The sequence below is a fragment of the Oncorhynchus tshawytscha genome, linkage group LG09, assembly GCF_018296145.1.
Source record: "Oncorhynchus tshawytscha isolate Ot180627B linkage group LG09, Otsh_v2.0, whole genome shotgun sequence".
In the NCBI taxonomy this organism is placed as follows: domain Eukaryota; kingdom Metazoa; phylum Chordata; class Actinopteri; order Salmoniformes; family Salmonidae; genus Oncorhynchus; species Oncorhynchus tshawytscha.
In genome coordinates this window covers 72,623,608-72,636,801 of record NC_056437.1, presented here as the reverse complement: position 1 = coordinate 72,636,801, position 13,194 = coordinate 72,623,608, and the positions used below count along the sequence as shown (strand labels likewise).

General features: G+C 44.8%; 1 protein-coding gene across 1 annotated transcript in view; it reads left to right on the top strand.

Annotated features, from left to right (window-relative positions):
• Positions 1-227: 227 nt before the first annotated feature.
• The window catches only part of LOC112258603 (integrin beta-3), a 23,169-nt gene continuing 10,202 nt past the window's right edge, over positions 228-13,194 (top strand). The window contains exons 1-10 of the mRNA XM_024433082.2: positions 228-398; positions 1,955-2,040; positions 2,373-2,577; positions 2,702-2,954; positions 3,186-3,348; positions 3,510-3,671; positions 3,764-3,859; positions 3,958-4,047; positions 5,609-5,743; positions 5,882-6,311. Of these exons, the coding sequence (XP_024288850.1) occupies positions 332-398; positions 1,955-2,040; positions 2,373-2,577; positions 2,702-2,954; positions 3,186-3,348; positions 3,510-3,671; positions 3,764-3,859; positions 3,958-4,047; positions 5,609-5,743; positions 5,882-6,311 (1,687 nt within the window). The 5' untranslated portion in view covers positions 228-331. The remainder of the gene's footprint in view (positions 399-1,954; positions 2,041-2,372; positions 2,578-2,701; positions 2,955-3,185; positions 3,349-3,509; positions 3,672-3,763; positions 3,860-3,957; positions 4,048-5,608; positions 5,744-5,881; positions 6,312-13,194) is intronic.

Sequence of the window (13,194 nt, the reverse complement as noted above, 5' to 3'; positions counted from 1 at the left end):
TGTCTTGAATCACACAGACGCTTGCTACCATTATAGCGACTGACACATCTGTGCCATTGACATGTGGAGAATAGGCCAACGGCCTATTCTTAAATATAATGCACATCCATACTCTAGTCTATATATTATGTCGTACAGTTATGTTTCAATAAAGTAGCCTAAACGTGTATGTCAGAGCCTCTCTGAATCATAATCAGCATTGCATTTTGCAAGAATGAGGAAAAGCATTCTAATTGGTGGTCCACTGGTTTGAGAGCAGGCTACTAATACTACTACAGAGGTGGAGCAGGCAGAGAAAGTCGAGCAGTCAGTCCTAACCCGTCTCTCCAACATGGGAACTTTTTTTGACCGACTATGGATATTTTCTGGTTTATTATTAGCTTCTTCTGAAGTTCTTGGTAAGTATTTTCTTTGTCATCCTATAATTTTTATGTTAAAAAAAATCCTCTGCCATTATATAAGACGTGTTCTATTCTAGGGTGCGTATGCCGGCTGAATATTATATTTTGTTATATCGTTTTTATGTTATGTTTTTAATAAGTAATACGTCTTAAGTTCCAGGAAAACTCACAAAACTATAGTTTTTGACGATTTTATTTGTTAAAACAATAAACTGTATGGCACTGTTTTGCGCTACTGGAATGGAACATTGGGCATGTTGAGTCCTTAAAAGGGAGCGCTAATTCGCGAAACGTTGTGCCAGAGTGCGCTCATATTTGTACAGGCCACACCTTTGCATTTCACATAGTATTTGTTTTGGCCTCCTGTTTTTATAGTAACAGTTCTATGTAGACAAGCAATCACTTCAACATGCACAATAGCGAATAGCCTAATCATAATAATAATAATTATAATAATAATTATAATATTAATAAAAGACATCTAACACATAATTAAACCTCAATACGTCTAATAGACAAAGCGTACACATCTCCTTGAAAAAAATGGTATGAAATAGCATTTTCAATTGATATGACTGCAATCAGGTTTTAACCAACTGTTGCAAGACATAATGTGTCACATCCGCGACTTATTGAGCAGCGTCAACATGACACGTTTTAGCGTCATACTTTGATGGAAATTCCTGCAGTGTGTGCCTCTTCCTCTAGCATCGAATTGCCTGCATAACAGCTGTTTTACAGAACAATGTGCGTGACAGGACAAGCTTGGGTAGCAAGCAGTATGGTGTAAACAGGGGAGGAGAGAAGTAGAGCACGGGCCGGAGAGGAAGCAGAGGAGGAGGGACCAGCCGAGAGAGAAAAGAGAGTGTGTGGTAGAGAAACGGAAACCGTCTGTGGCCCAACTAACGACTAAAGTAGTGAGAAAAGAAGAAAAATTGTAGTTTAAATGCAAAGTCAGTGTGGAGAAACGGTCATGAGAGACAATTACTTGGCAAGACTGCAAGTGGAATAACATTGTCAGAAACACTCAAAGCTAATAAAGAATCAATCTAAAAGTGTCCATACAGCAAATAGGCTATATGATTCCTTTCAAGTGTCCATACAGCAAATAGGCTATATGATTCCTTTCAAGTGTCCATACAGCAAATAGGCTATATGATTCCTTTCAAGTGTCCATACAGCAAATAGGCTATATGATTCCTTTCAAGTGTCCATACAGCAAATAGGCTATATGATTCCTTTCAAGTGTCCATACAGCAAATAGGCTATATGATTCCTTTCAAGTGTCCATACAGCAAATAGGCTATACGATTCCTTTCAAGTGTCCATACAGCAAATAGGCTATACGATTCCTTTCAAGTGTCCATACAGCAAATAGGCTATATGATTCCTTTCAAGTGTCCATACAGCAAATAGGCTATATGATTCCTTTCAAGTGTCCATACAGCAAATAGGCTATACGATTCCTTTCAAGTGTCCATATATGGCTTATTTGATTCCCACGGCTGGACCCCCTACCTATTCACTCATGTTTATGTTGGTGTGTACTTCAGGCTCAAACATCTGCACATCTCGAGGGGTGAGCACCTGCAGACAGTGTTTGGCTATCCACCCTAGCTGTGCTTGGTGCTTTAAGGAAGTGAGTATATCCTCTGGGGGGACTATGTACAAAAAAGTGCTGTCATTTCTAAACGGTTCACTCTATATGGGTGAACATAACCTCAAATGAAAGCACTTTAACATCATAACATCATAGTCATTGCATCATTTCAAGTCCATAGTTCTGGAGTACAGAGCCAAAACGCCATAAAAACATGTCACTGTCCAAATACTGTATTCATCCACTGAGCCCCCCCCTTCCATTGTATTGCATTTAGATGCTCTTTTTAAATCGATCACTGTCCCTTTACTGGTTGTCTCATTGGGAAGTGTTGCTCTTACCAATGTGTGTTGTTGTTTTCCTGGGTTCAGGAGTTTGGCCAAGGGGGCTCCAGTGTGTCCCGTTGTGATCTGAAGCAGAACCTGTTGGATGGGGGTTGTACGAAGGAGGAGCTAGAGTTCCCCTTCAGTACCCTCAGCGTGCAGAAAGACACGCCCCTCAGTGACAAGGCGTCGGGGGCGGCTGACGACGTCACCCAGATCAGACCCCAGAAACTCCGCCTCACTCTGAGACCAGGTACTCTAACACAGCATAGGCTTACATGCAACCACCCACATACTGTACACAGGGTTCACAACTCGTTTTAAAGTACATTGAACAGAGGAATTGTAACATAATCTCCCTCTCGCTCTCTCCTCAGATGATGCCAGGCGTTTCACAGTGACAGTGAAGCAGGTGGAGGACTACCCAGTTGACCTGTACTATCTGATGGACCTCTCCTACTCCATGAAGGACGACTTGGCCCGCCTGCGCTCCCTGGGCAACCAGCTGGCTGCAGCCATGGGCCGCACCACCAGCAACCTGCGTATGGGCTTTGGGGCCTTTGTGGACAAGCCCCTGTCCCCATATATGTACACCTTCCCTGAGGAAGCCGTCAGTAACCCTTGCCATGGGTGAGTGGGGGGTGGAGTGTACAGAGAGGTGGAGGAGGAGGGAGGGAGAGGAGGATGAGATTTTGCAGAGGGGAAGATTTGAAAAGGTTGATATTCTGTGTTGAAGCTCAAATTCCCTGAGGATTTGGCTTTGTTAATAGCTGTCAAATTGTGTCTAACAGCAATGTATTTCTTTCTCCACCTTTTTGTCAATTTGCCTGTTTTCGGCATGGCACGGGGTGTGATGTGTAGGATCCAGACGCGGTGCCTGCCTCAGTTTGGCTACAAGCACGTGCTGTCTCTGACCAAGCAGGTGGAGCGCTTCACCGAGGAGGTGGCGAAGCAGCAGGTGTCTCGTAACAGAGACTCTCCAGAGGGAGGCTTCGACGCAGTCATACAGGCAGTGGTGTGCAAGGTGATACACACACACACACACACACGCATGTACGCACACACCTAGAGACATACAGGCACACACACACAATCAGTGGTTTAGAAACAGCACACAAAGTTGAATACATACCGTTTCTCCCCTCTCCTCTTCTTTCCCTCTTCTCTCCCTCCATCTGTCACTAGGACAAGATAGGCTGGCGTGGGGATGCCTCCCACCTGTTGGTGTTCACTACCGACGCTACGACACACATAGCCCTGGACGGCCGGCTGGCTGGTCTAGTGCAGCCCAATGATGGACAGTGTCACATCGACAGAGACAACAACTATGACAAGTCGTCAACCCTGGTGAGTGGTGTGTGTCAGGGAGTTTGTGTCGGAGTTCTATTCGTCTGTTATCACAAGAGAAACGTAATGATAATGACGGTCTCCTCCTTCAGGACTACCCCTCTCTGGCTCTGATCACAGAGAAGATGTCTGAGAACAACATCAACCTAATTTTTGCCGTGACCAACAATGTGGTGCCCCTCTACCAGGTGAGTACACCTGACTGTTATCAGGGTCACCGTGGTTGCTAGGTGTAGAGGGATATGGTACCTTACCTCTTATGTCCCCTTGGACCCTCTTTCCTCAGAACTACAGCCAGCTGATCCCTGGCACCACAGTTGGAACGCTGTCGGATGACTCTGGGAATGTGATCCAACTCATCCTGGATGCTTACGAGGTAAGAGAGAGCCGTATATATGAGAGTTGGGTTTTGATTTGTATCATGCCCAGTCATGCCTACTTTAGCATTAACATGAGTTGGTAACACCTAGGGAGAATTGTCTTGCACTGAGAAACAGCTGCACCGAGGGCACTCTATCCAGTCATAGCAGCAGAATCAACATACAGCCCGGCCATTTACAGACAACAGGACTAGCCATTAACATACAGCCCGGCCATTTACAGACAACAGGACTAACCATTAACATACAGCCCGGCCATTTACAGACAACAGGACTAGCCATTAACATACAGCCCGGCCATTTACAGACAACAGGACTAACCATTAACATACAGCCCGGCCATTTACAGACAACAGGACTAGCCATTAACATACAGCCCGGCCATTTACAGACAACAGGACTAGCCATTAACATACAGCCCGGCCATTTACAGACAACAGGACTAGCCATTAACATACAGCCCGGCCATTTACAGACAACAGGACTAGCCATTAACATACAGCCCGGCCATTTACAGACAACAGGACTAGCCATTAACATACAGCCCGGCCATTTACAGACAACAGGACTAGCCATTAACATACAGCCCGGCCATTTACAGACAACAGGACTAGCCATTAACATACAGCCCGGCCATTTACAGACAACAGGACTAGCCATTAACATACAGCCCGGCCATTTACAGACAACAGGACTAGCCATTAACATACAGCCCGGCCATTCACAGACAACAGGACTAGCTATTAACATACAGCCCGGCCATTTACAGACAACAGGACTAGCTATTAACATACAGCCCGGCCATTTACAGACAACAGGACTAGCCATTAACATACAGCCCGGCCATTCACAGACAACAGGACTAGCCATTAACATACAGCCCGGCCATTCACAGACAACAGGACTAGCCATTAACATACAGCCCGGCCATTTACAGACAACAGGACTAGCCATTAACATACAGCCCGGCCATTTACAGACAACAGGACTAGCCATTAACATACAGCCCGGCCATTCACAGACAACAGGACTAGCCATTAACATGCAGTGCCTCGGACATGTTTACCCATGAGACAACAGAGCATAGACATCGTAGCCAATGTTAATGTTGAAAGAACAGGAGCTAACGTTAACATCATGAACACAACTGTCATAGAAAAAAACACTGATCCTCTAGAAAGCAGGAACTGCTTTGAGCTCGTCATGCTGCGTCATGCGGTTGTGAAGTCATTAGTTTCGTACATTGGCTGTTTGAGAGATTTCAAAGAGAACGCACAACATTAGCAAACATACAGCTCCCACTTCAAACTCTCATTGCTTCTAGCATTTCTTAATGAGGATGTAGAAAAGCGAGGCTAAAGGAGTGAGTTCAGTTCCCCTTTATTTCTCAAACAGTCTATCTGACTTCCCACGAGCCAATGTGTGACAGATAGAACACTGTATATACACACTGTATCCATTTCCACAGAGACTAAGTGTAGAGGTTTTCTGAATGTTTGTGATTGTGTTCATTCTGTCCTCTGACCTCTGCGCATTGACCCTTGACCTGTGGAGTAGAGGATCCGTTCCAAGGTGGAGCTGGAGTTGCTGGGTGTTCCAGAGGAGCTGGCTCTGTCCTTCAATGCCACCTGTCTCAACGGAGAGCTCATCCAGGGACTCAAGTCCTGCTCCGGACTTAAGATCGGAGACACAGTCAGTACCTGTACCACTCACCATCTGAATGATAAATGGTGGCCTAGTGTCAGAGCTTAGGTATAGGAATTAATGGTCTGTTCTTACTGCACAGTTCAAATGTAACCTGCTGTATCACACACACACCTTTCCCCCCAGGTGTCGTTCAGTGTGGAGGCCAGGTTACACGGCTGCCCTAAGGAGAAGAACCGTACCTTCACCATTAAACCTGTGGGCTTCAAGGACGCCCTGGAGGTTACGGTCCACTTCGCCTGCGGGTGTGACTGTGAGGCCACAGCCCAGCCCGAGAGCCCTCTCTGTAACCAGGGAAATGGGACCTACGAGTGTGGTGTGTGCCAGTGTCACCCGGGGCGCCTGGGAGACCGCTGTGAGTGTGCCGACGGGGACTACAGGCCCTCAGACCAGGGCAACTGCAGCCCCAAAGCTGAAGACGCCATCTGCAGTGGGAGGGGCAACTGTGTGTGTGGCCAGTGCTCCTGCCACACTAGTGGCTTTGGAAAAGTGTGGGGCAAGTACTGCGAGTGTGACGACTTCAACTGCCTGCGCTTCAAAGGAGAGATCTGCTCAGGTGAGTGGATAGATACACTGTTGTGTCTGTCACGGAGACAGCCATGTTGGTTTCTTTTACTACATGTTCTTTTCTGCTTTACTCATCAACACAAGTCGACAAGTTGTTTTTGTAACATTTATTCTCTCTGTTTGCTTTAGGGTTAGGGGTTTTGGCAGGCTTATGGTTTTAGCAGGAAAGAGGAGATGTCCATTTCCTTAGAACATGTCCACAATGCCTCAGTTGACCTTTACCCAGACCTCTCTCTCTCTACTGTTAAGGATGGGACCCTTTTTTCAATGTTCGCCTAAAATGACATACCCAAATCTAACTGCCTGTAGCTCAGGACCTGAAGCAAGGACATGCATATTCTTGATACCATTTGAAAGGAAACACTTTGAAGTTTGTGGAAATGTGAAATTAATGTCAGAGAATATAAACATTAGATCTGGTAAAGGATAACACAAACCAAAAAAAACAATGCGTTTTCTATTTTCTTGTTTGTTCCATCAACTCCACAAGAAGTTATTCAGATGATTAAAATCAAAACCACATCTTCTTCCATGATCATTTTAGCGGAGTAAACAAGCTCACGGAGCTCACTGATTCCATCAATCTTCTAACCACTCTTGGGAATGAAGTATGAGATGTCATCCCTGATCATCTCTCCCTACTGCACGCCTGCACAGCGCACACGTTGCTCAATCAAAGTAACAACATTTTAATAGGTCCCGTCATTGGATAATTCAATGTGGCTGCATAGCAGATGAGTCACGGTGCTGTTGCTACATTTATATGTGTGTTGGCTCTCACTCTGTGCTTTAACCACAACCGCTCCCTTAGGGATGGACTGAGCTTTATTAGACAACCAGGACTTTGCTTATGGTAACAGAGGTTAAGGTCCGATCGGCCAGTCGCTGTTGTACTCACTGAAAGAATGACAGGCACTGCTTACCCGTAGAGAAGTTATATCTGTAACTTTTGATGTTTCCGGGGGAAAGAGCTACGTAGTCTGTTATAGTCTTTTTTTTAACTGAAAATACACTGTTTGAGTCCCTCTAGAAGACATCCTTTGTTGTCAAATAGATGGTTCCCATTAGTTCCCAGTGTAGCCCTGAGTCTGTCGTCCTAGGAATGAGGATGTTCCCATGGTCAACCACTTCAATTGTTTTCACGTTGTCCAGACTTTTCCTCATCCCTCTCTCTCCTCACCCAGCCATAGCATGCCTCCACATGGATTTAGACGGGAAGGCAGGGGGGTGGGGTCTGAGTCGCGTGAGACAGCATCTCTTAACCCAAACAGTCTGGCCTTTTGGGAAGGCATCATAGAAAGGGCCCCTGGGCTGAAAAAGAGTGCTATCATGTGCACCGGAATTGTATTTATTTATTCAATGTACGTAAGGCAACCAGCTGCAATAGGATTGTGAGTTTGCTCAACAAAACAGCATTAAAGTTGATACAATGTACAATTGTAAGGCAACCAACTGCAATAGGATTGTGCATTTGCTCAATATTTGGGCATATTGCTGAACCAACATACGTTCTATTCTACCTTATTTGTATGTTTCCCAGTGTAAAATGAAACTCTTCATGACAGTATTTTACATACAGTGCCAGTCACAAGTTTGGAAACACCTACTCATTCAAGGGTTTTTCTAGATTTTTTACCATTTTCTACATTGTAGAATAATAGTGAAGACATCAAAACTATGAAATAACACATGGAATTATATAGTAACCAAAAAAGTGTTAAACAAATCAAAATATAATTTATATTTGAGATTCTTCAAAGAAGCCTCCATTTTCCTTGATGACAGCTTTGCACAATCTTGACATTCTCTCAACCAGCTTCACCTGGAATGCTTTTCCAACATTCTTGAAGGAGTTCCCACATATGCTGAGCACTTGTTGGCTGCTTTTCCTTCACTCTGCCATCCAAATCATCCCAAACCATCTCAGTTGGGTTGAGGTCGGGTGATTGTGGAGTCCAGGTCATCTGATGCAGCACTCCATCACTCTCCTTCTTGGTCAAATAGACCTTACACATCCTGGAGGTGTGTTGGGTCCTTGTCCTGTTGAAAAACAAATGATAGTTCCACTAAGCTCAAACCAGATGGGATGAGGTATCACCGCAGAATACTGTGGTAGCCAGGCTGGTTAAGTGTGCTTTGAATTCTAAATAAATCACAGTGTCACCAGCAAAGCACCCCCCACACCATCACATCCTCCTCCATGCTTCACGGTGTGGAGATAATCCGTTCACCTACTCTGCGTCTCACAAAGACAAGGCGGTTGGAATAAAAAATCTCACATTTTGACTCATCAGACCAAAGGACAGATTTCCACCAATCTAATGTCCATTGCTCGTGTTTATTGGCCCAAGCAAGTCTCTTCTTAATATTTATGTCCTTTACTAGTGGTTTCTTTGCAGCAATTCGATCACAAAGGCCTGATTCACGCAGTCTCTTCTGAACAGTTGATGTTGAGATGTGTCTGTTACTTGAGCTCTGTGAAGCATTTATTTGGACAGCAATTTCTGAGGCTGGTAACACTAATGAACTTACCCTCTGCAGCAGAGGTAACTCTGGGTCTTCCTTTCCTGTGGCTGTCCTCATGACAATCCTAGAACAACCAGTTTCATCATAGCGCTTGATAGGTTTTGCGACTGCACTTGAAGAAACTTTCAAAGTTCTTGAAATGTTCCGTATTGACTGACCTTCATGCCGTAAAGTACTGATGGACTGTCATTTCTCTTTGCTTATTTGAGCTGTTCTTGCCATAATATGGACTTGGTCTTTTACCAAATAGGGCTATCTTCTGTATACCACCCCTACCTTGTCACAACACAACTGATTGGCTCAAACTCATGGTTGAAAGAATGCCAAGTGTGTGCAAAGCAGTCATCAAGTCAAAGGGGCGAAGAATCTTTGAAGAATCTCAAATATAAAATATATTTTGATTTGTTTAACACTTTTTTGGTTACTACATGATTCCATAGTATTTCATAGTTTTGATGTATTCACTATTATTCTACAACGTAGAAAATAGTAAAAATAAAGAAAAGCCTTGAATGAGTAGATGTGTCCAAACTTTTTTTTTAACCCCCTTTTTCTCTGCAATTTCATAGTATCCAGTTGTTAGTAGTTACTGTCTTGTCTCATCGCTACAACTCCCGTACGGGCTCGGGAGAGATGAAGGTCGAGAGCTATGCGTCGAAGAATGTGCAAAGTAGAAATAAAAATAATGGGGTGCAAAGGAGCAAAATAAATAAATAAATAAAAATTAAATACAGTTGGGAAAGAGGTAGTTGTTTGGGCTAAATTATAGGTGGGCTATGTACAGGTGCAGTAATCTGTGAGCTGCTCTGACAGTTGGTGCTTAAAGCTAGTGAGGAGATAAGTGTTTCCAGTTTCAGAGATTTTTGTAGTTGTTCCAGTCATTGGCAGCAGAGAACTGGAAGGAGAGGCGGCCAAAGAAAGAATTGGTTTTGGGGTGACTAGAGAGATATACCTGCTGGAGCGTGTGCTACAGGTGGGAGATGCTATGGTGACCAGCGAGCTGAGATAAGGGGGACTTTACCTAGCAGGGTCTTGTAGATGACATGGAGCCAGTGGGTTTGGCGACGAGTATGAAGCGAGGGCCAGCCAACGAGAGCGTACAGGTCGCAATGGTGGGTAGTATATGGGGCTTTGGTGATAAAACGGATTGCACTGTGATAGACTGCATCCAATTTGTTGAGTAGGGTATTGGAGGCTATTTTGTAAATGACATCGCCAAAGTCGAGGACTGGTAGGATGGTCAGTTTTACAAGGGTATGTTTGGCAGCATGAGTGAAGGATGCTTTGTTGCGAAATAGGAAGCCAATTCTAGATTTAACTTTGGATTGGAGATGTTTGATATGGGTCTGGAAGGAGAGTTTACAGTCTAACCAGACACCTAAGTATTTGTAGTTGTCCACGTATTCTAAGTCAGAGCCGTCCAGAGTAGTGATGTTGGACAGGCTGGTAGGTGCAGGTAGCGATCGGTTGAAGAGCATGCATTTAGTTTTACTTGTATTTAAGAGCAATTGGAGGCCACGGAAGGAGAGTTGTATGGCATTGAAGCTTGCCTGAGGGTTGTTAACACAGTGTCCAAAGAAGGGCCGGAAGTATACAGAATGGTGTCGTCTGCGTAGAGGTGGATCAGGGATTCACCAGCAGCAAGAGCGACCTCATTGATGTATACAGAGAAGAGAGTCGGTCCAAGAATTGAACCCTGTGGCACCCCCATAGAGACTGCCAGAGGTCCGGACAGCAGACCCTCCGATTTGACACACTGAACTCTATCAGAGAAGTAGTTGGTGAACCAGGCGAGGCAATTATTTGAGAAACCAAGGCTGTCGAGTCTGCCGATGAGGATGTGGTGATTGACAGAGTCGAAAGCCTTGGCCAGATCAATGAATACGGCTGCACAGTAATGTTTCTTATCGATGGCGGTTAAGATATCGTTTAGGACCTTGAGCGTGGCTGAGGTGCACCCATGACCAGCTCTGAAACCAGATTGCATAGCAGAGAAGGTATGGTGAGATTCGAAATGGTCGGTAATCTGTTTGTTGACTTGGCTTTCAAGACCTTAGAAAGGCACGGTAGGATAGATATAGGTCTGTAGCAGTTTGGGTCAAGAGTGTCCCCCTTTGAAGAGGGGGATGACCGCAGCTGCTTTCCAATCTTTGGGAATCTCAGACGACACGAAAGAGAGGTTGAACAGGCTAGTAATAGGGGTGGCAACAATTTCGGCAGATAATTTTAGAAAGAAAGGGTCCAGATTGTCTAGCCCGGCTGATTTGTAGGGGTCCAGATTTTGCAGCTCTTTCAGAACATCAGCTGAATGGATTTGGGAGAAGGAGAAATGGGGAAGGCTTGGGCGAGTTGCTGTTGGGGGTGCAGTGCTGTTGTCCGGGGTAGGAGTAGCCAGGTGGAAAGCATGGCCAGCCGTAGAAAAATGCTTATTGAAATTCTCAATTATGGTGGATTTATCATTGGTGACAGTGTTTCCTATCTTCAGTGCAGTGGGCAGCTGGGAGGAGGTGTTCTTATTCTCCATGGACTTTACAGTGTCCCAGAACTTTTTGAGTTAGTGTTGCAGGAAGCAAATTTCTGCTTGAAAAAGCTAGCCTTGGCTTTTCTAACTGCCTGTGTATAATGGTTTCTAGCTTCCCTGAACAGCTGCATATCACGGGGGCTGTTCGATGCTAATGCAGAACGCCATAGGATGTTTTTGTGTTGGTTAAGGGCAGTCAGGGTCTGGGGAGAACCAAGGGCTATATCTGTTCCTGGTTCTAAATTTCTTGAATGGGGCATGTTTATTTAAGATGGTTAGGAAGGCATTTTTAAAAATATCCAGGCATCCTCTACTGACGGGATGAGATCAATATCCTTCCAGGATACCCCGGCCAGGTCGATTAGAAAGGCCTGCTCGCAGAAGTGTTTCAGGAGCGTTTTACAGTGATGAGTGGAGGTCGCTTGACCGCTGACCCATTACGGATGCAGGCAATGAGGCAGTGATCGCTGAGATCTTGGTTGAAGACAGCAGAGGTGTATTTAGAGGGGAAGTTGGTTAGGATGATATCTATGAGGGTGCCCGTGTTTAAGGCTTTGGGAGGTACCTGGTAGGTTCATTGATAATTTGTGTGAGATTGAGGGCATCAAGTTTAGATTGTAGGATGGCTGGGGTGTTAAGCATGTTCCAGTTTAGGTCACCTAGCAGCACGAACTCTGAAGATAGATGGGGGGCAATCAGTTCACATATGGTGTCCAGAGCACAGCTGGGGGCAGAGGGTGGTCTATAGCAGGTGGCAACGGTGAGAGACTTGTTTTTAGAGAGGTGGATTTTTAAAAGTAGAAGTTCAAATTGTTTGGGTACAGACCTGGATAGTAGGACAGAACTCTGCAGGCTATCTTTGCAGTAGATTGCAACACCGCCCCCTTTGGCAGTTCTATCTTGTCTGAAAATGTTGTAGTTTGGAATTAAAATTTCTGAATTTTTGGTGGTCTTCCTAAGCCAGGATTCAGACACAGCTAGAACATCCGGGTTGGCTGAGTATGCTAAAGCAGTGAATAGAACAAACTTAGGGAGGAGGCTTCTAATGTTAACATGCATGAAACCAAGGCTATTACGGTCACAGAAGTCATCAAAAGAGAGCGCCTGGGGAATAGGAGTGGAGCTAGGCACTGCAGGGCCTGGATTCACCTCTACATCGCCAGAGGAACATAGGAGGAGTAGAATAAGGGTACGGCTAAAAGCTATGAGAGGTGGTCGTCTAGAACGTCTGGAACATAGAGTAAAAAGGAGGTTTCTGGGGGCGATAAAATAGCATCAAGGTATAATGTACAGACAAATGTATGGTAGGATGTGAATACAGTGGAGGTAAACCTAGGTATTGAGTGATGAAGAGAGAGATATTGTCTCTAGAAACATCATTGAAACCAGGAGATGTCATTGCATGTGTGGGTGGTGGAACTAATAGGTTGGATAAGGTATAGTGAGCAGGGACTAGAGGCTCTACAGTGAAATAAGCCAATAAACACTAACCAGAACAGCAATGGACAAGACATATTGACATTAAGGAGAGGCATGCTTCGTCGAGTGATCAAAAGGGTCGGTGAGTGGAGAGGTTGGTTGGTGATTTAGACAGCTAGCCAGGCCATCGGTAGCAAGCTAGCATAGGATGGAGGTCTGTTGTTAGCCACCTCTTGCGTTCTGTCAGTAGATTAGTGGGGTTCCGTGGTAGAGGGGATTAATCCAAATCACACAACAACAAAAATAAAAACAATAGATATAGTTATAGATGCCCAAGAAGAAAACATAATAATAATAAAAATAAATAAATTGTCCGATTGTCTATTCAGATAGCAGCCGGTAAGAT